General features: G+C 32.7%; 1 protein-coding gene across 1 annotated transcript; it reads right to left on the reverse strand.

Moving 5' to 3' along the window:
- Positions 1-2333: 2333 nt before the first annotated feature.
- On the reverse strand, positions 2334-19670 carry LOC139889505 (uncharacterized). The gene is made up of 2 exons (XM_071872453.1): positions 18506-19670; positions 2334-2473 (listed from the first exon to the last, which is right to left on the reverse strand). The coding sequence occupies exons 1-2, from the start codon at positions 19668-19670 to the stop codon at positions 2334-2336; spliced, it is 1305 nt and encodes a 434-aa protein (XP_071728554.1).
- Between the last annotated feature and the right edge of the window lie 1773 nt (positions 19671-21443).

Consider the following 21443-nt stretch of genomic DNA (forward strand, 5'->3'; position numbering starts at 1 on the left):
CTATTATGATAAACTAATGAACTCACCAACCTTTTGGTTGATACTTTAAAGCATGTTTATTCTCATGTGTTAAAGAAATCTTCCGCTGTGCATTTGCTCAATTTAAAGATATTACTTAGAGTCATTCATGGCATATTTCAAAAGACATTGCATTCAAGTCGTTGAGTTTAATAGAGATTATTATTAAGTAAATGATAGATTAGGTCATTTGTAGTTGGATATTATAAAATGGTATGCATGCCTGTCAATTTTCAATGTAAAGAAAGTTTATCTTTTAAAAACGAATGCAATGTTTGAAAAATGTATCATATAGAGGTCAAGTACCTCGCGATGTAACCAAATATAATGTATTCGTCCAGATGGATTAGGACGGGTCATTAGAAATAAATACTTAGGAAATTAAGTTCCTTCCGCGATAATCAATTTCTGCATAAGTGGGCAATTTCATCACTACGCCACTTAACCATTGCGAAACATACCAGCATTATGAAGCAAAATATTATAGAATATTTCATAAACCCTGAGTATTTCGCCAAGCGTAATTATTCTAAACAATGCAAACAAACTTTTCACATATTCTTACAAGTGTTCGCTTTTCATATTCTTACAAGCGTGATCAAAACTTGCAAAAATTAAAAATTAAAACACATAGAAAAACATCAAATACAGGCTTCACATCTCTTTTTTGCACTTTGAATATACATGCACATTGGCCAACACTTTATTTTTGCAAATCTATGCATAATATCGCTTTAATAAAGCTGCATGCCACGCATTAGGGAGAGTTTGCCCTTCTATGTCTACGAGCCTATATGAACCTGCCACATTAATTGCCACAACTTGATAAGGACCTTCCCAGTTAGGTCCTAATTTACCAAGTTTTTTTGCTCTACTCGTATCATTGTTTCGCAGCACCCATTCGCCTACATCAAAAGACAAAGTGCGTACTCTTTTGTTGTAATATTTGGCGATTTGCTGTTTATTATTTTCCTCTCTGATAGCAGCCATTAACCTTCGCTCTTTAACTAAATTCAAATTTTCGCATAAGGCTTCTCCATTCACTTCTTCATCAAAGTTAACAACTCTATACGTTGGAACAAGAATTTCAGCGGGTATTACTGCTTCAGGGCCATATACTAAACTAAAGGGTGTTTCGCCTGTGCTCTTCTTGAAAGTAGTGCGATGTGCCCACAATACATTGGGCAGCTCATCCACCCAACCAGTTCGCTTTTCATATAACCTCTTTTTGATGTCGCTCACAATGTCGTGATTGGTTACTTCACACAAGCCATTAGCCTGTGTATGCGCCACTGATGTAAACTTTTGGATTATATTTAAATCAGTGCACCATGTTTTAAAAGGATATTTCGCTATTTGAGCTCCATTATCGCTAACCAATTCATGTGGAACACCAAATCTACAAGCAATATACTCCCATACAAAATTACGCACTTGCACTCCAGTGATAGTGCGAACCGTCTTAGCTTCAACCCATTTTGTAAAATAGTCAATTGCCACAATTAGGAATTTGACATTGCCAGGACCTACGGGAAATGGTCCTACAATGTCAATAGCCCACTTGTGAAATGGCCATGGCGAATTAACAGGGATCATATCGTGCCTTGGCATCCGATTCTGCGGAGCATGCCTTTGACAACTTTTGCAACGCTTAACAATCTTTGCAACATCGCGGTATAAGGATGGCCAAAAGTAACCCATCCGCATAATTTTTGCCGTGATAGTTTTATAACCTGAATGCAATGCGCAAGAACCGTTATGCACTTCATTAATTATCATTTCTACTTCAATTGGGCCAACACATCGCATCATTGGACTACAATATGAGTTACGATACAAAATGTCATTTTGAATGTTGTACATTGGTGCTCGCTCTCTAATTAACAGAGCTTCACGCTTATCACTTGGCAAAACACTATTGCGGATATATTGCAAGATTGGTTCCATCCAATTTTGCTGTTCTTCTACAACGGACGCCACTATTAAATCATTATCAATTGATTTACTTGGCAATTCCTCGACCCAAAATTGCTTTTGAAAGTGCGAAAACGTTAAAGCGGCCAGCATACTTAACACATCCGCCTTCTTATTTTGACTCCTTGGTACTTGTGCAAGTTCAAAATGCTCAAAACGCACCGCTAATTCTTGCAACAACTTTAAATATTTTTGCATCGAGGAGTCATGTGCTTCAAAAGAGCCATTAAACTGATTTGCCACTAACTGCGAATCTATAAATGCTCGCAACTTAGTGATATCCATTTTATGCGCAATATTTAAACCTGCAAGCAACGCTTCATATTTCGCTTCGTTGTTTGTTACATCAAATTGAAACGTAATGCGTACGTATGCTCCTCACCGCTTGGGCTTGCTAACACTAAACCCGCACCGGCACCTTCTGAACATGAGTCTCCATCAGTAAATAAATCCCATGTTTCGCCCTGAACTGGCTTTAATTCTGTTCACTCATTAATCGCCTCCAACTCCCCAGACATTTCTGCGAGGTAATCCGCCAAAACTTGGCCTTTTGTAGCATTGCGCGGAAGGTAAGAAATTTGATAAGCACCTAACTCTACCGCCCACAACGCGAGCCTACCAGATATTTCTTGTTTTGTTAAAACTTGCTTGATTGGCATGTTAGTTAGCACATGTATTGGGTGCCCTTGAAAGTATCTCCTTAACCTTCGCGATGTTAATATGAGCGCGTACACGAATTTTTCAATGGGCGCATAGTTTATTTCGCTTCATGTGAGAGCTTTACTGACAAAATACACATGTTTTTGTATTTTATCCCTTTCCGCAACTAAAACTGAATCAAAAGCTTCATTTGCCACCGATAAATAAAGGTAAAGAGTTTCGCCAGCAACTGGCGCTGTTAACGTAGGCAAAGTTTAATGACCCGTCAAAGTACACTTGACGACCATCGTTATCTTGGTCCCACAGCTTGATCATAACTCTAAATGAATTTAATAAATAACCTTGCATTCTTTATTTTAAAAAAATGATTTCCTATAAAGGAAACCTACCAAAATATGTAAGTTTAGAAAAACCATACATAAATACTTAATCAAAAGTTGACCAAAACAAAGTCAACAAACACCCACAACTTAATGTATCAAAATAGAATGCAAGTAAATGTATAACAAAAGATGCCATCATAAATATGCAGACTCTCTAAGCACAGCGGAAACAATCAATCATGAACCTGAGAATAAAACATGCGAGCAACTGTCAACAAAAATGTTGCGTGAATTATAGGTTTAATATTGCAAACAATATTTAATTTAAACCGTAAAAATTTATGTTTGAAAACATAAAGCCTTATTTTGGACTATAAAAATTATATACTCGAAAACATATTCCACCCTTACCAATTCCTGATAACCACTTAACCAATTCCACCCTTACCAAACACAATATACACTGAACCGGTGTATCTTCAAATAATTACGAAGTACTAGTACATTCCGTCTTCAAAAATTGCTAGCGCGACTAGCACGAAATGGGGTTGTCAAACCCGATAGATCTATCCATAGGATTCGCGTTCACCAGTAGAAAACAGTGATTACAGTTACCAGGCTAGGGAATATTTTTGTTCAACTCACAATGAATAACTTAAACTAACTTCCACTTGTGTCCAATATAAAAAAAATAAAATGCATGTATTCTCATCCCAAAAGATATAAAATAGAAAAATGGGACTATAACTCACCTTAACGAAAATGAAGTAGTAACACAGAAAACGTGAACTGCACGAAGTAAAGTGATCAAGAATGATCACAACGTTGACCTATAAATAAAGCAGGTCGATATAAATAACTAACTTAGGTCAAGTCTTAGTATGATAGTTATAGTACTTGTTGCAAGTAGACATAGAACAACACTCAGTATGCTTCGGTTTGATCAGAACAGCGTAAGGACACGTACTCTCTATTTTTAGAAAGTTTCTATTTTTAGCAGGTTTCCATTTTTGGAAAGTTTCTATTTTTGGAAAGTTTCCATGTTTAGAAAGTTGCTATTTATGAAAAGTTTATAAGTTAGGAAAGTTTCCTTAATTAGAAAGTCAACAAAAGTCAACTACAAATTAAAGTCAACCGAAAGTCAACTCAAAAGTCAACCTTGGTCAAACATAGTCAACATTGAATTTTAAAGTATAAATTATATTAATAGTATAAGTTATAATGTTATTTAAAGTCATATATGTATAATCATGTCATAACATAAGTTTAATTAAATTAAAATGAATTATTAAAGTTAACATAAGTTCAAATGATATAATTAATATAACATAAGAATTTAATTAATTAATTAAATATTAATCATAATGTAAGTATTATTGATTAATAGTAAGTTTTTGATCATATCATAAGTATTATTAATTAATAATGAATTATTAATCATATCGTAAGTTTTAATTAAAATTATTAAATCATAAGTATTTAATAATTGAATTTTAATTAAATAATAACTAAGCCTTATAATAATTAAATAATTAATTAATCCTTATTACAAGTCTTATTATAATAATCTCATAACATAAGTTTAATACTTACCATAAGTATTTTTCATTAATAATAAAAGTATTATTAATCATAAGTTTAATTAAAGTTTCATTAATCAAAATGTAATTAATAAATGATATAATAAATATGTATATCATAATTCTTAATTTTAATTAATCACTTTTATATCATAAGTAATTTAATGATAATGAAAATCATTATTTTATATCATAAGTTAGATGTTATAACCATAAGTTTTAATTAAAAGTTCATCGGGTCATAACTTGAGCCCCGGGTATCGGTTTTCAGCGAGTCTTATATATATCTCCGCCTAACCAAACCACCTGACACATTAGTGCACTAAAGAACACCCTAAGAACAGCCACCAAGTCGTGACCAACAGCCACCGTTCAACTTGGGACTTTAATCCGATCAAAAACATATTTTAGTCATACCGGGTGATTCGTGGCTCGGATTTCGATGACCCGAACATGAATGTTCATCCAATAATCAATCCTAACACACTAGTACACCCTAGAGACTCCAAAAGTGGTCACAAGGTCGGACCAAACCTGAACACATTTGTTTTTATGTCTTAATTTCATGAAAACACCATTTTAATCATAACTTTAAGTTCCGGGAATTGAAATAACATGAATCCGGAGTCAAAAATTAATGTCTTGATGAGAGGAACACATCTAAACACTTTAATTTAACATTTACATCAGTTTAGTTCACTGAAATGGTCGAATAGTCTGCTGTCCACAATCAATCAAACCGAAAACATGCAATAACGAGTGATTCTATGCATACAATCAATAATCCAACAACATACAAGCACTATACTATCATATTAAACATCAAAATCAGTAAAATAATGAAAATATCAAAAATTTAGGGTTAAGGTTTATACCCTAATCAACAATCAAGTAATATGAACCCGTAGAGATCGTTGTGTAGAATTCGATTATGTTGAAAGCCCCTTGATTCAAGTATGATTTGATTATGAAATGATGATGATGTTGAGTATGCTGGTCTACGGCCAAAAAGAAAAAAAAGAGGAGAAAATGCTAGAGAGAAATTAGGTTTGAGAGAAAAGTGAAATAGTAAGTGTAAAATGGAAAATGAAAAAAATGAAATGCACTAACCACCCCCATCTAAGGGTGTCCGGTTTTCCATGGGTAGGGTGGGCCCCCCCTTTGGCACAAAATTAATAAATGATTAATTTGCTTGTGGCCCGAATGCCCGATCGAAGCCCGAAACGCGAAAACGCTACTACGAGATTGATTTTTCGGAGAGATAACAAGTACGCGACGGATAAAATATATAAACACTATATATAATCATATGACATCAAAATATCATATTTAAAATAATTTGGATTTAAAAATCCCAAAAGTTTGACCGTTGGGTTGAAAACCGAAAAGATTCGCCGGATAGAAATCCACGACACGTAGAAACGTACTACTTAAAATATGAATACAAATATTCATCTAACACATAATAATTAATATATTATTACTAAAATAATAATATAGGTCATAGAAATGACATGGCATGAATAACAATTAACGGGAGTTAAATAATAAACGGTAAAAGATAACGGAAAATGTAGCGTCGTGACAGTACCTTCCCGTTACGGAAATTTCGTCCCGAAATTTAAGCAGGTGCAGGGGTTGACTCGACATCTGAAAAAAATGCGGGTACTTCTGCCTCATCTGATCTTCACATTTCCAAGTGAACTCGGGTCCACGTCTGGCGTTCCATCTAACTCGGACAATAGGAATTCTACTCTGCTTGAGCGTCTTAACCTCTCGATCCATAATTTCAACAGATTCCTCAATAAAATGGAGTTGTTTATCAACTTGCAGCTCCTCAAGAGGAATGGTTTCATCGGCCTCGGCCAAACACTCCTTCAAATTCCCTACATGAAAAATGTCACGAACAACACTGAGTTCTTGTGGCTATTTCAAACGATAAGCCAACGGTCCAATTCTTTTGATAATCTCAAATGGTCCAACAAATCGAGGATTCAACTTTCCCCTTTCCATGGTGATACCTTTAACATAACATGGTTACCGACCTGAAATTCAATATCTTTCCTTCTCTTATCGGCATAGCTCTTTTGCTGACTTCTGGCAGTTCTCAACCTTTCTTTAATCTGTACGATCTTCTCGGTAGTCTCATGAATAATTTTCTGGTCCTGTTGTGATGACCCGGGAATTTCCGACTAAATTTAAACTTAATCTTAATATGAATCCGACACGATAAACAAAGTATGTAATATTGAGTCTCAAAAACTTTGAGCTGTGTTCCTGTATTCATTCGACCTTTGACTATGCCCGACGATTCACGATAATTGTTTGTAAATAAATAGGTGTATAATTATATATAAATGTAAGTAGATATAATAAATTAAAATTATAAAATATAATCTAAACATTTGAATTAGATATGTAAAAAATGATACATAATAATTAAGGATTAACAAATGAATATATATGTATATATGTGAATTCAATACATAAGTAATATTATATATATTGTAATATATATAATTTATAAAGATTAAATATTCTTATTAGTAGTATTATTTTTTATTGATATTATTATTATTATTATTATTATTATTATTATTATTATTATTATTATTATTATTATTATTATTATTATTATTATTATTGATGTTATTATTATAAATATTATTATTAGTAATTTTGTTATTTAATTATCAGTATTTTTATTAATAACATATTAATACTTATAAATAAGAATTAGATGGAAACAAATGGTTAGGAAGCATATAGTACGAAATCTGTCATCCATTATTATCTGCCTTTTTATTTTCTTCCTCAAATTTCTTCTCTGATTGAAACTACCTGTACTTTCTGTCTTTAGTTTGTTACAAGTCGATTTCATACATCAATTATGAACGAATCTAGCTATTGCTTTATTTACTCAACCAGCTTATACATATCTATTATTGTATTCATGAAGGAAAACAGAAACAAAAGAAAACCCACTTTGATCACGCTAATATCAATCACCACCTTCATCATGTTATCAACCCAAAACCACCTTATCATCTATCTAGTTTCTGTTTCTTCAAACCATCAAGAACACACCATCACAAAGCTTAACCATCGTGAACCTTCATCAACACCTTCAATCACAACCCACCACCATATCAATCACCAAGTAAACCGCCACCACATATCTCACTTCCTATTTTCTTCGTTGATCACCATCATGACTACTATTGAGAGTTTCGTATATATTTTTATTATCCAGCCTAATCTCCGATAACTTATCACCACCTTTTATCATCAACCCATCACCAAGCTTGTATACCTTGAACCCACCATAAATCGCCACCACCTTCTTCAATTTTTTTTTCTTCTCTCTCTCCCAAGCTCTACCATAAAATCACCTTAATTATTTATATTATTGTTGTCGTTGCTGTGATGCTTCCGTGAGAGTAAAAACTCACGAATAAGTGAGGATAATTGCGAATATTAAGATGATGGTTAAGGATGATATACGGGTATAAAAAAAGGTGATGATATTGTGTTCCTGTTTTAAATTTTCATGTGTGTCCTCTCTTTCTTTTTTTTCTTTCCATGTGACCGACAAGTGCCCCATAAGTGTTTATCACTTATGTAACTTAATGATTAAATATTAATGCAATTAATTATGTGGAGCCAGACATGAGGTGCACAATCACATCCTTTCAATAAGGAATCCGAAGCTTCGTTGCTGATTAAAACTGAAATGGTTGGGCTGTGTAAACTGATTTCATTGTTGGGCCACTTAAATTTGAACTTGATACAAATTGGGCCGTTTGTTTAAACTGTCTTCCTGCTTCCTGCTCGAGGTTTCTGTTTCTATTTTAAACTCACCATCACAACCACTCAATGCTATATTTTACCTTCTATTTACCCTTCGGTCGACACCCATCACCTTCAAAACCAAACGAAACCACCACTAAACCACAATAGTCTGTTGCTACTTCTTCTTGTTACAATTCGAAAACTATCACTATTTCTTTCAGTTTTCTTCATCTTACGAGCAAATGTCACCATAATATGTTATTGTTTCTTATCGTTTAAATTACGGTTCGAACAAGACCCACTTGTTGTTGGGACAGTTGATACATCAAGAAGAAATAATGGTGAAAATAGCCGAATGGATGAGACCAGAAGATATTGAATACCGTCGTTTGCTCCTGTCGAACTCCATGTTAAATTCTTTTAATCTCACGTACATATATGATCCAATATTTATAAAACCAATGGACACTTTTTAATCTTTCTGCTGGATCACATAATGGACTAATTTGTAACATGAAAGCCCATTTATCTCTACTAGTGGACCTAATGTTGTTGGCTCACGTTCGATATAATATGGGGGATGTTGAATAGATGAAGACGATATAAATTGAAGAAGATGCACAAATTATTTGATTAATATTGATATTGGTATTGTATGGTTGTATGACCATTTGATCGAGCTGTGATTAAGAAGAAGAATAAGGAAAGAAACAGAAAGAAAATGGGTTATAAGAAATTAAATGCAGTAATTAAAATGGAAAGCATAGACAGTTCAATGGTTAAGGGTGTTAGTCGTTAAACGAGGGGTCGTGAGTTCAAATCTAGGCAGTGACTTAAAATTATTTTTATTTAATCAACCATGGAAGCTACAACATATTTAAGGTAGCATTTCTGCTACTATTATTATTATTATTTTTATTATTATTATTATTATTATTATTATTATTATTATTATTATTATTATTATTATTATTATTATTATTATTATTAGTAATATTATTTTTACTATCATATTTATTTAAGGTATCATTATTATGACAATTCTAAAAACTACCATTTTTATTAAAATTATCATTCCCACTATTATTACTATATTATAACAAATAAAGATGTTGTATATATAAAATATATTTATATTACCTATAATTATATATTAAAAATATTAACATATTTTTATATATACAAAATAAACATATATATAGTATATAATTTAAAATATTATATATAGACAAAATGTAGTACAAATTATATATATAAACTACAATACTAAATATACAAATACTATATAATTAATAAATGGGATTATTTGATTTACATTATGTTTTAATATGTACAACTGATATAGGTTCGTGAATCCGAGGCCAACCCTACACTGGATAAATATTGTCATATGTATTTTTACTACAAAATACAGTATTGTGAGTTTCATTACTCCCTTTTTATATATATTTTTGGGCTGAGAATACATGCGCTGTTTTATAAATGTTTTACGAAATAGGCACAAGTACTAAAACTAGTTCTATGTGGGTTTAAACCAGAAATATACCCTTAGCTTGGTAACATTAAACTACTTGTCTATGTACGGTAGGCGCGAATCCTAAAGATAGATCTATTGGGCCTGACAAACCCCATCATGACTATGGGATGCTTTAGTACTTCGAGGTTATTTTAAACACACCTGATCTGGTGTACTTCAGAGGGTAAAACATGAACGTTAAGGCTTGTTACCGGGTGCCTACAACTTATAGAATACTTTTATACACTTGCAAGTGTACATATATTTATAAACGGAAATCTTGTGGTCTATTAATATATTGAAATGATTGTTATGATAAACCTATGAACTCACCAACCTTTTGGTTGACACTTTTAAGCATGTTTATTCTCAGGTACGAATTAAGTCTTCCGCTGTGCATTTGTTCATTTTAAAGATATTACATGGAGTCGTTCAAGACATATAGAGGTTTGTACCTCGCAATGGAACCAGTTGTTGAAGACTTCGTCCAGGTGGATTAGGACGGGTCATCACAGGTGGTATCAGAGCGGTGGTCTTAGTGAACCAGGTCTTGTATTAGTGTGTCTAACTAATAGTTGTTTAGATGTATTAGTGAGCCTGGACTTCGACCGTGCCTGCATGTCAAAAGTTTTGCTTATCATTTCTAGTCAGAAATCATCTGCTTATCACCCTTAGTCTAGACACATCTTATTGGATTAATTGCATGATTAGTGTATAGACAAAATTTATATCTTAGCATATCTGCTAATTCATATCTTAGCGTACCTGTTATTGTTACCTTTGCCTGACAGCTTCCGTAGATTCCTCCGTAACTTATGGGATTTTAGTATTATATATGCATATGTAAATTATGTATTACAGGGTACTAATCTATATCCTATAATCTATTTCTTATCGAAAATCCTTCATCTGATCGTACGGGATGAATCCCTCAACCAGTTTGAGTCCCTCAGATTTCGATAGCTATTCTGATAGTTATTCCGACAGCTATTCCGATATGGATTTCCACTCGAACTCCGAAAGCAGTATAACCAGAATGAATCAACCAATCAGTCATCCTCAATTCATCTGATGGGTTCGTAGTCAACTTAATCCATGGAGACGCGAAGAAGGCGATCCTTTCCATCAACCAAATTCACCTCTTGGTGAAGAACCTGAAGCACTTACCGGCGAACCTGTCCAAAACACCATTTTCACACTCATTTCCAGGATACCACCCAATGATAATATGATATCAAAAATTCTAAAACTTTATTCATTCGCTCGTTCCTACCGACAATCATTCCGAAGTAATAAGTCATCGAGCTTCGCGTCCGAGTTGTAGCCTTGGAAAATATGGTGCAAAACGTACCAGCTTCAGCAACATCACCGGCACCAATAGTACCATCAATAACAGCATCACTACCATCAACAATCTATGCCTTAACATCTCATTCTGTATCTCGAGTATAATCATCGTTCTACGTATCGTTCTACATCAATTATCTTCATTCTTCATGGCGATTAAGTAATCTCTAAATGTTTTAGAGATTATGTATTTTAGTTCTAACGGTAAACCAAATGAGTTTAATATCATATTAACTCAATGAATCCATGATTACATCTGAAGAAAATATATATGTATATATGTTTTCATAAAGATTGTAATTAAAAATTCTTTTGTACAAACTGTTAAGCGTGAAAATATTTTAACGGGTAGGTAATACCCGAGGAATATTTAGATTTCACATTAATAAGTTACATTGTACATTCTTCGAATCTGATTCAACAGTCATTTACTATCCTATTTACAACCACCGATATACGTATCCGTTCACCGCAGAATAACCAGTTTTATTCAATTTCATATTTGGATTTTGGCCTATCAGAATCCAACAAGTGGCATAATGAAGAAATAATGGACACAATAAAAATTGATTAGAAACAGACTAATTAACAATATGAAATTTTGTTAAGAAACCACGCTAACAAGATCCTAGCTAACTGTTCCTAGCTAACTGTTAATTCCGTATTACATTTTATTTTATCGCAGTTTATTTATCGCAATTTATATTCTCGCAATTTTATTTATCGTCATTTAATTTCTGTTATTTACTTTACGCACTTTATTTATCGTCATTTAATTTCTGTTATTTTTTTTACGCACTTTAAATATCGGGACACGTATACAAGGTTTTGACATATCATATCGACCCATCTATATATATTATTTGGAATAACCATAGACACTCTATATGCAGTAATGCGGGAGTTAGCTATACAGGGTTGAGGTTGATTCTACAATAATATATAGTTTGAGTTGTGATCGAGTCTGAGACGAATACGGGTCACGATACGTATTAATTAATTCAAATATTATATATTAAACTATATATGAACTATTGAATTGCTAATTGTAGACTATCAACTGTGGACTGCCGACGTTGGACAATTAAAATGAATTAAAATATTGATTATAACATATGAAACTAAACAATTCTTTAAGTTTTCCACTTGATTTCATCTTAAATCTCATTTGTATCTTGACGATTACAATCTGCGATTCAAACCTTTCATAATTCTTGAAAACACTTCAATCGATAGGATGAACCAACCGCACTCCATCTACGGAAGAAGAAAGATTGATGCATATAGTTATGCACCTGAAAACACTCGGAACCTGAGTAAATGTTTAACACTTATCTGTGCTAACTCCTTGGCATTGTTATTACAGAAAGTAACTTTACAATCTCTCTTCAAATTAGCAAATTTTGCCACAGCTCCAGCAAGTCAACTTCGAATTTTCGTTCGAAACAACCTTATTATCGCCTTGATATATATATGCGTGCTCTTTTAGTGTTACCAATGAACCTTTTATATTCCACCATATTACCAACACACGTACCAGCAACCTCGTTGCTTCTTGGCTTAAATCTATCTGATAAATCATTATATTTATTCATTTAAACTCTATCATATACTCATCCGCATCTTGTAACGAGAACTGCCATACCAATTATCGGGAATCAGTAATCAGTACTTTGAAAACTCACAACATATCTACATCAACAGTTATATGTATAACATTTATCTCTTAGAATTATGATCTTTCATTCTGAAATTCTGAAAAGCACTCAGTCTACAAAACAATACTCTGAATGTCGAAAAAGCTGAATGAAGCAGCACAAACCGTAGACAACCGTAAACAGTCTTAATCATCGGAAGTTTGATGATAAAGAATAGTATGTTGGTAAAGCTCAGAAAAGTTGGAACTGGAAAAAGGATTAAGCTAACCACGAAGGAGACCAAGGACAAATACAAGGACCATACCCTATATTCAAAGAATCCAGGTAATTCTGGATCCGTTGAAATCTTTAGAGAATATCTTGCTCCGAAGTCATGTTAAAATCTTGCGGAAAATTTTTTCGTATCAACTTTTGAATTTAGAAATTCCAAAATATCATCATAAATATCTTCGATACTTCTGAAGATATTTTCATAAATATTCTCGTCCGAAATTATATACCTCTTTGTGCTATCTGTATTACATCATATTGAAAACTGATTTAGTTTTCAATATTCTGTAACATCTAAGTATAAATTATGAATGAATTCTGGAGAAGTGTTGGGAATTGAAGCATGAGTTAGAATAATATAATCACACTTGATCAACGTGATTATAAGTCATGCTAAGTTTCTAAATAGAACATGATGATTCACAGATTATAACGTCATCATGTGTCATGTAACATAACTTTTTCATTCTGATTAACTTCTGAACATATCAAGAAAATATATTCTTGATAGATCTATTCTCAGTGATTCTGGTAATTTGACAAATCAAATCGTGCCATTACGTTCCTTCTTGTTTAGAACATTAAATTCATTTGAAACTCCATACTTACGAATTCTGGACTATTACTCGCCTTACTAGAGGTCGAGAGGAGAATAAAAAGGCGAAGAGCTTCAAAATATAAGAGAAAATATAAAGCCCAATAACAACACGGAGGTTACAAACCGTGGATATTAATACGAATAGCAATATAAAGATACGGTATAATTAAGAATAGTATCACCCCAAGATAATAGTAGAAGTAAACAGATTCTTCTGGAGGAAGATTGAAAAGAAGGATGACAGAAATGATAATTAGAAAAATAACAAGGATTAGAACCGGATTAAGCATTATTATAATCTTTTGGATATATGAATTGAGAAAGAAGGTATAGAAGTGGTGAAAACTAATGGAACGGAAAAGGTAAATTTATAATGGAAATATCAGACAGAGTAATCGAGGCAGATCACTGTATTTAATTATAGAGATCTTAATTCCCTTATTCGCCGAAGAATCAAATCTTTTAGACCGGAATTCAACCAAGACTAGTCAAAAGTTATGATGAAAATTGTCGTTTTCATTTCACTATTTAGTGATAGCTTCACTCGTACGCTTCACATAATCGAGTCGTTTTATCTATATTATTCAATAATGATAAAACTCTATTTATCAACTCATATTCGTCAGGAAAACATTCTAATGGTTAGCCATGACAACCTCACTCAAATTTCGGGACGAAATTTCTTTAACGGGTAGGTACTGTGACGACCAGGGAATTTTCGACCAAATTTAAACTTAATCTTAATATGAATTCGACACGATAAACAAAGTCTGTAATATTGAGTCTCAAAAACTTTGAGCTGTGTTCCTGTATTCATTTGACCTTTGACTATGCCCGACGATTCACGACAATTGTTTGTAAATAAATAGGTGTATAGTTATATATAAATGTAAGTAGATATAATAAATTGAAATTATAAAATATAATCTAAACATTTGAATTAGATATGTAAAAAATGATACATAATAATTAAGGATTAACAAATGAATATATATGTATATATGTGAATTCAATACATAAGTAATATTATATATATTGTAATATATATAATTTATAAAGATTAAATATTCTTATTAGTAGTATTATTTTTTATTGATATTATTATTATTATTATTATTATTATTATTATTATTATTATTATTATTATTATTGATGTTACTATTATAAATATTATTATTAGTAATTTTGTTATTTAATTATCAGTATTTTTATTAATAACATATTAATACTTATAAATTAGAATCAGATGGAAACAAATGGTTAGGAAGCATATAGTACGAAATCTGTCATCCATTATTATCTGCCTTTTTATTTTCTTCCTCAAATTTCTTCTCTGATTGAAACTACCTGTACTTTCTGTCTTTAGTTTGTTACAAGTCAATTTTCATACATCAATTATGAACGAATCTAGCTATTGCTTTATTTACTCAACCATCTTATACATATCTGTTATTGTATTCATGAAGAAAAACAGAAACAAAAGAAAACCCACTTTGATCACGCTAATATCAATCACCACCTTCATCATGTTATCAACCCAAAACCACCTTATCATCTATCTAGTTTCTGTTTCTTCAAACCATCAAGAACACACCATCACAAAGCTTAACCATCGTGAACCTTCATCAACACCTTCGATCACAACCCACCACCATATCAATCACCAAGTAAACCACCACCACATATCTCACTTCCTATTTTCTTCGTTGATCACCATCATGACTACTATTGAGAGTTTTGTATATATTTTTTTTATCCAGCCTAATCTCCGATAACTTATCACCAACTTTTATCATCAACCCATCACCAAGCTTGTATACCTTGAACCCACCATAAATCGCCACCACCTTCTTCAATATTTTTTTCTTCTCTCTCTCCCAAGTGCTACCATAAAACCACCTTAATTATTTATATTACTGTTGCCGTTGCTGTGATGCTTCTGTGAGAGTAAAAACTCACGAATAAGTGAGGATAATTGCGAATATTAAGATGATGGTTAAGGATGATATACGGGTATAAAAAAGGCGATGATATTATGTTCCTGTTTTAAATTTACATGCGTGTCCTCTCTTTTTTTTTTCCTTGTAACCGACAAGTGCCCCATAAGTGTTTATCACTTATGTAACTTAATGATTAAATATTAATGCAATTAATTATGTGGAGCCAGACATGAGGTGCACAATCACATCCTTTCAATAAGGAATCCGAAGCTTCGTTGCTGATTAAAACTGAAATGGTTGGGCTGTGTAAACTGATTTCATTGTTGGGCCACTTAAATTTGAACTTGATACAAATTGGGCCGTTTGTTTAAACTGTCTTCCTGCTTCCTGCTCGAGGTTTCTGTTTCTATTTTAAACCCACCATCACAACCACTCAATGCTATATTTTACCTTCTATTTACCCTTCGGTCGACACCCATCACCTGCAAAACCAAACGAAACCACCACTAAGCCACAACAGTCTGTTGCTACTTCTTCTTGTTACAATTCGAAAACTATCACTATTTCTTTCAGTTTTCTTCCTCTTACGAGCAAATGTCACCATAATCTGTTATTGTTTCTTATCGTTTAAATTATGGTTCAAACAAGACCCACTTGTTGTTGGGACAGTTGATACATCAAGAAGAAATAATGGTGACAATAGCCGAATGGATGAGACCAGAAGATATTGAATACCGTCGTTTACTCCTGTCGAACTCCATGTTAAATTCTTTTAATCTCACGAACATATATGATCCAATATTTATAAAACCAATGGACCCTTTTTAATCTTTCTGCTGGATCACATAATGGACTAACTTGTAACATGAAAGCCCATTTATCTCTACTAGTGGACCTAATGTTGTTGGCTCACGTTCGATATAATATGGGGGATGTTGAATAGATGAGGACGATATAAATTGAAGAAGATGTACAAATTATTTGATTAATATTGATATTGGTATTGTATGGTTGTATGACCATTTGATCGAGCTGTGATTAAGAAGAAGAATAAGGAAAGAAACAGAAAGAAAATGGGTTATAAGAAATTAAATGCAGTAATTAAAACGGAAAGCATAGACAGTTCAATGGTTAAGGGTGTTGGTCGTTAAATGAGGGGTCGTGAGTTCAAATCTAGGCAGTGACTTAAAATTATTTTTATTTAATCAACCATGGAAGCTACAACATATTTAAGGTAGCATTTCTACTACTATTATTATTATTATTTTTATTTTTATTATTATTATTATTATTATTATTATTATTATTATTATTATTATTATTATTATTATTATTATTATTATTATTATTATTATTATTAGTAATATTATTTTTACTATCATATTTATTTAAGGTATCATTATTATGACAATTCTAAAAACTACCATTTTTATTAAAATTATCATTCCCACTATTATTACTATATTATAACAAATAAAGATGTTGTATATATAAAATATATTTATATTACCTATAATTATATATTAAAAATATTAACATATTTTTATATATACAAAATAAACATATATATAGTATATAATTTAAAATATTATATATAGACAAAATGTAGTACAAATTATATATATAAACTACAATACTAAATATACAAATACTATATAATTAATAAATGGGATTATTTGATTTACATTATGTTTTAATATGTATAACTGATATAGATTCGTGTATCCGAGGCCAACCCTACACTGGATAAATGTTGTCATATGTATTTTTACTACAAAATACAGTATTGTGAGTTTCATTACTCCCTTTTTATATATATTTTTGGGCTGAGAATACATGCGCTGTTTTATAAATGTTTTACGAAATAGGCACAAGTACTAAAACTAGTTCTATGTGGGTTTAAACCAGAAATATACCCTTAGCTTGGTAACATTAAACTACTTGTCTATGTACGGTAGGCGCGAATCCTAAAGATAGATCTATTGGGCCTGACAAACCCCATCCTGACTATGGGATGCTTTAGTACTTCGAGGTTATTTTAAACACACCTGATCTGGTGTACTTCAGAGGGTAAAATATGAACGTTAAGGCTTGTTACAGGGTGCCTACAACTTATAGAATACTTTTATACACTTGCGAGTGTACATATATTTATAAACGGAAATCTTGTGGTCTATTAATATATTGAAATGATTGTTATGATAAACCTATGAACTCACCAACCTTTTGGTTGACACTTTTAAGCATGTTTATTCTCAGGTACGAATTAAGTCTTCCGCTGTGCATTTACTCATTTCAAAGATATTACATGGAGTCGTTCAAGACATATAGAGGTATGTACCTCGTAATGGAACCAGTTGTTGAAGACTTCGTCCAGGTGGATTAGGACGGGTCATCAAACCTGTGAGTTGAGCATCCCCAACCTCATTCCAACAGACAGGAGACCTACCCTTTCTACCATACAGTGCTTCAAACGGTGCGGTTTTAATACTTGCATGATAGCTGTTATTATAAGAAAATTCAGCCAACGGCAAATATCTATCCCACCCATTACCAAAATCAATAACGCACGCTCGTAACATGTCTTTCAACGTTTGAATGGTCCTTTCACTCTGACCATCCGTCTGTGGATGATAAGGGGTGCTCATATCCAACTTAGTTCCCAAAGCCTCCTATAAGGATTGCCAAAACCTCGATATAAATTCACTGTCTCGGTCTGGAATAATAGATACATGAACACCAGGAACGCAGTGTCAATTAAGCGTTGATATGTCGCACCCGCATTGATTAAACCAAAAGGCATCATTATATAAGAAAATATGCCTTTGCCTGCATGGAAAGCGGTTTTATCTGCGTCTTCCCTAGCCATTGGGATCTGATGATATCCCTGCGCCGTATCTAAAAAACATTTATATGAAAAAGCATGTAATGATTCCACTTTCAAATCAATTTCTGAAAGCGGATAGTTATCCTTAGGGCACGCTTTATTTAGATCCTTGAAATCAATGCACATTCTCCACAAGCCATCAGGATTTTTCACCAAAACTGGATTTGCAATCCAAGATTGATACTGAACTTCGCGTAAAATTCCAGCTGCCACCAACTTCGTTACTTCTTCGCATAGCCACTTAGCGCGATCTGGGGCCATGCCTCTACGCTTCTGTACTACAGGTTTTAAAGCAGGGTTTACATTAGGTTTATGTTTCGCAATATGATGCGGAATGCCAGTCATATCGTTTTCGCACCAAGCAAAAACATACATGTACTGCACGAGCAATTTCATAGTCTGTTTTTTGGTATCCGCACTAACGTTGCATCCCACTTTAATTTTTTGATCAGGATATTCAGGATTAACCACTACCACGTTGTCCGCAACATCAGCGATTTCTTGAACTGCACTTTTCACATTAACAACCGCACAAATAGGCATAATGCTCGCTGAAATTATCGTCGCAACACCTTTATGAATTGCGAATTTAATCATGCCATGAATGGTAGATAGAACAATTCCAAATTTTTCCAATGTTGATCTGCCTAACAACATGTTATAGTGAGAAGAAGTCCGCATAACATAAAAATCTAGCCGCGCTTGACGCACTAAACTATCATCATTTTCATCAAAAAGCTCAACATTTAAAGGAAATACACCCATAGGCAATGAAGATTCTCCCGCAAAACCAGTTAGCGAGGCTGCGGTTGGTTGTAAACTTGCCCTAATACTCTCTGGTAGTTGAACAAAACATTGCTCATAAACAATGTCAACACTGCTGCCATTATCAACATGAACCTTCATAATTGTGATTCCAGTTTGCGCGATTTTGCACGATACTACTATCGGCATTTCAGAGAAATCGTCGCTTTGCATTTTTGGAAAACTTATTGGCGCAGATTGCCAATTTTGATACATTTTTGCTGACTTACGCTTTCGTCCCCTTTTTTGGGCATTTGCTTGCATAGCGACAGCAATACCGCGGTTAATTCCCTTATCGGTCATTACTTCAATTAAATAAGCAATTTACCACAAATTATGAATGTATGCACCTGTGAATCATCAAATAACACACGATCAAAATTAAACAAGCCAATTAATTGTTTGATATCACAAAACAAAAAATTTCGAGTTTAATTTTAAAACGTGTCCCACGGATGGCGCCAATTGATCAATCCCTAGATTCATCTTCCTTACGGAATTGAATCTAGGATCGAGTGCAATGAGGAGGATTGGGGTGTTGTTGTTTGTTTTAGGCCCTGATGATCGTCTTTCACTTTTCAATCTAGTGATCAACTGTAGTGACCCGAACTTTTCCATGTTTATATATATTAATTGAGATTGATATTTACATGATTAAATGTTTCCAACATGTTAAGCAATCAAACTTGTTAAGACTTGATTAATTGAAATAGGTTTTATATAGACAATTGACTACCCAAGTTGACCGGTGATTCACGAACGTTAAAACTTGTAAAAACTATATGATGACATATATATGGTTATATATATAGTTAACATGATATTATGATAAGTAAACATATCATTAAGTATATTAACAATGAACTACATATGTAAAAACAAGACTACTAACTTAATGATTTTGAAACGAGACATATATGTAACGATTATCGTTGTAACGACATTTAATGTATATATATCATATTAAGAGATATTCGTACATCATAATATCATGATAATATAATGATTTAAAATCTCTTTTGATATTATAAACATTGGGTTAACAACATTTAACAAGATCGTTAACCTAAAGGTTTCAAAACAACATTTACATGTAACGACTAACGATGACTTAACGACTCAGTTAAAATGTATATACATGTAGTGTTTTAATATGTATTCATACACTTTTGAAAGACTTCAAGACACTTATCAAAATACTTCTACTTAACAAAAATGCTTACAATTACATCCTCGTTCAGTTTCATCAACAATTCTACTCGTATGCACCCGTATTCGTACTCGTACAATACACAGCTTTTAGATGTATGTACTATTGGTATATACACTCCAATGATCAGCTCTTAGCAGCCCATGTGAGTCACCTAACACATGTGGGAACCATCATTTGGCAACTAGCATGAAATATCTCATAAAATTACAAAAATATGAGTAATCATTCATGACTTATTTACATGCAAACAAAATTACATATCCTTTATATCTAATCCATACACCAACGACCAAAAACACCTACAAACACTTTCATTCTTCAATTTTCTTCATCTAATTGATCTCTCTCAAGTTCTATCTTCAAGTTCTAAGTGTTCTTCATAAATTCCAAAAGTTCTAGTTTCATAAAATCAAGAATACTTTCAAGTTTGCTAGCTCACTTCCGATCTTGTAAGGTGATCATCCAACCTCAAGAAATCTTTATTTCTTACAGTAGGTTATCATTCTAATACAAGGTAATAATCATATTCAAACTTTGGTTCAATTTCTATAACTATAACAATCTTATTTCAAGTGATGATCTTACTTGAACTTGTTTTCGTGTCATGATTCTGCTTCAAGAACTTCGAGCCATCCAAGGATCCATTGAAGCTAGATCCATTTTTCTCTTTTCCAGTAGGTTTATCCAAGGAACTTAAGGTAGTAATGATGTTCATAACATCATTCGATTCATACATATAAAGCTATCTTATTCGAAGGTTTAAACTTGTAATCACTAGAACATAGTTTAGTTAATTCTAAACTTGTTCGCAAACAAAAGTTAATCCTTCTAACTTGACTTTTAAAATCAACTAAACACATGTT

Source organism: Rutidosis leptorrhynchoides, chromosome 2 (genome assembly GCF_046630445.1).
Source record: "Rutidosis leptorrhynchoides isolate AG116_Rl617_1_P2 chromosome 2, CSIRO_AGI_Rlap_v1, whole genome shotgun sequence".
Lineage (NCBI taxonomy): Eukaryota > Viridiplantae > Streptophyta > Magnoliopsida > Asterales > Asteraceae > Rutidosis > Rutidosis leptorrhynchoides.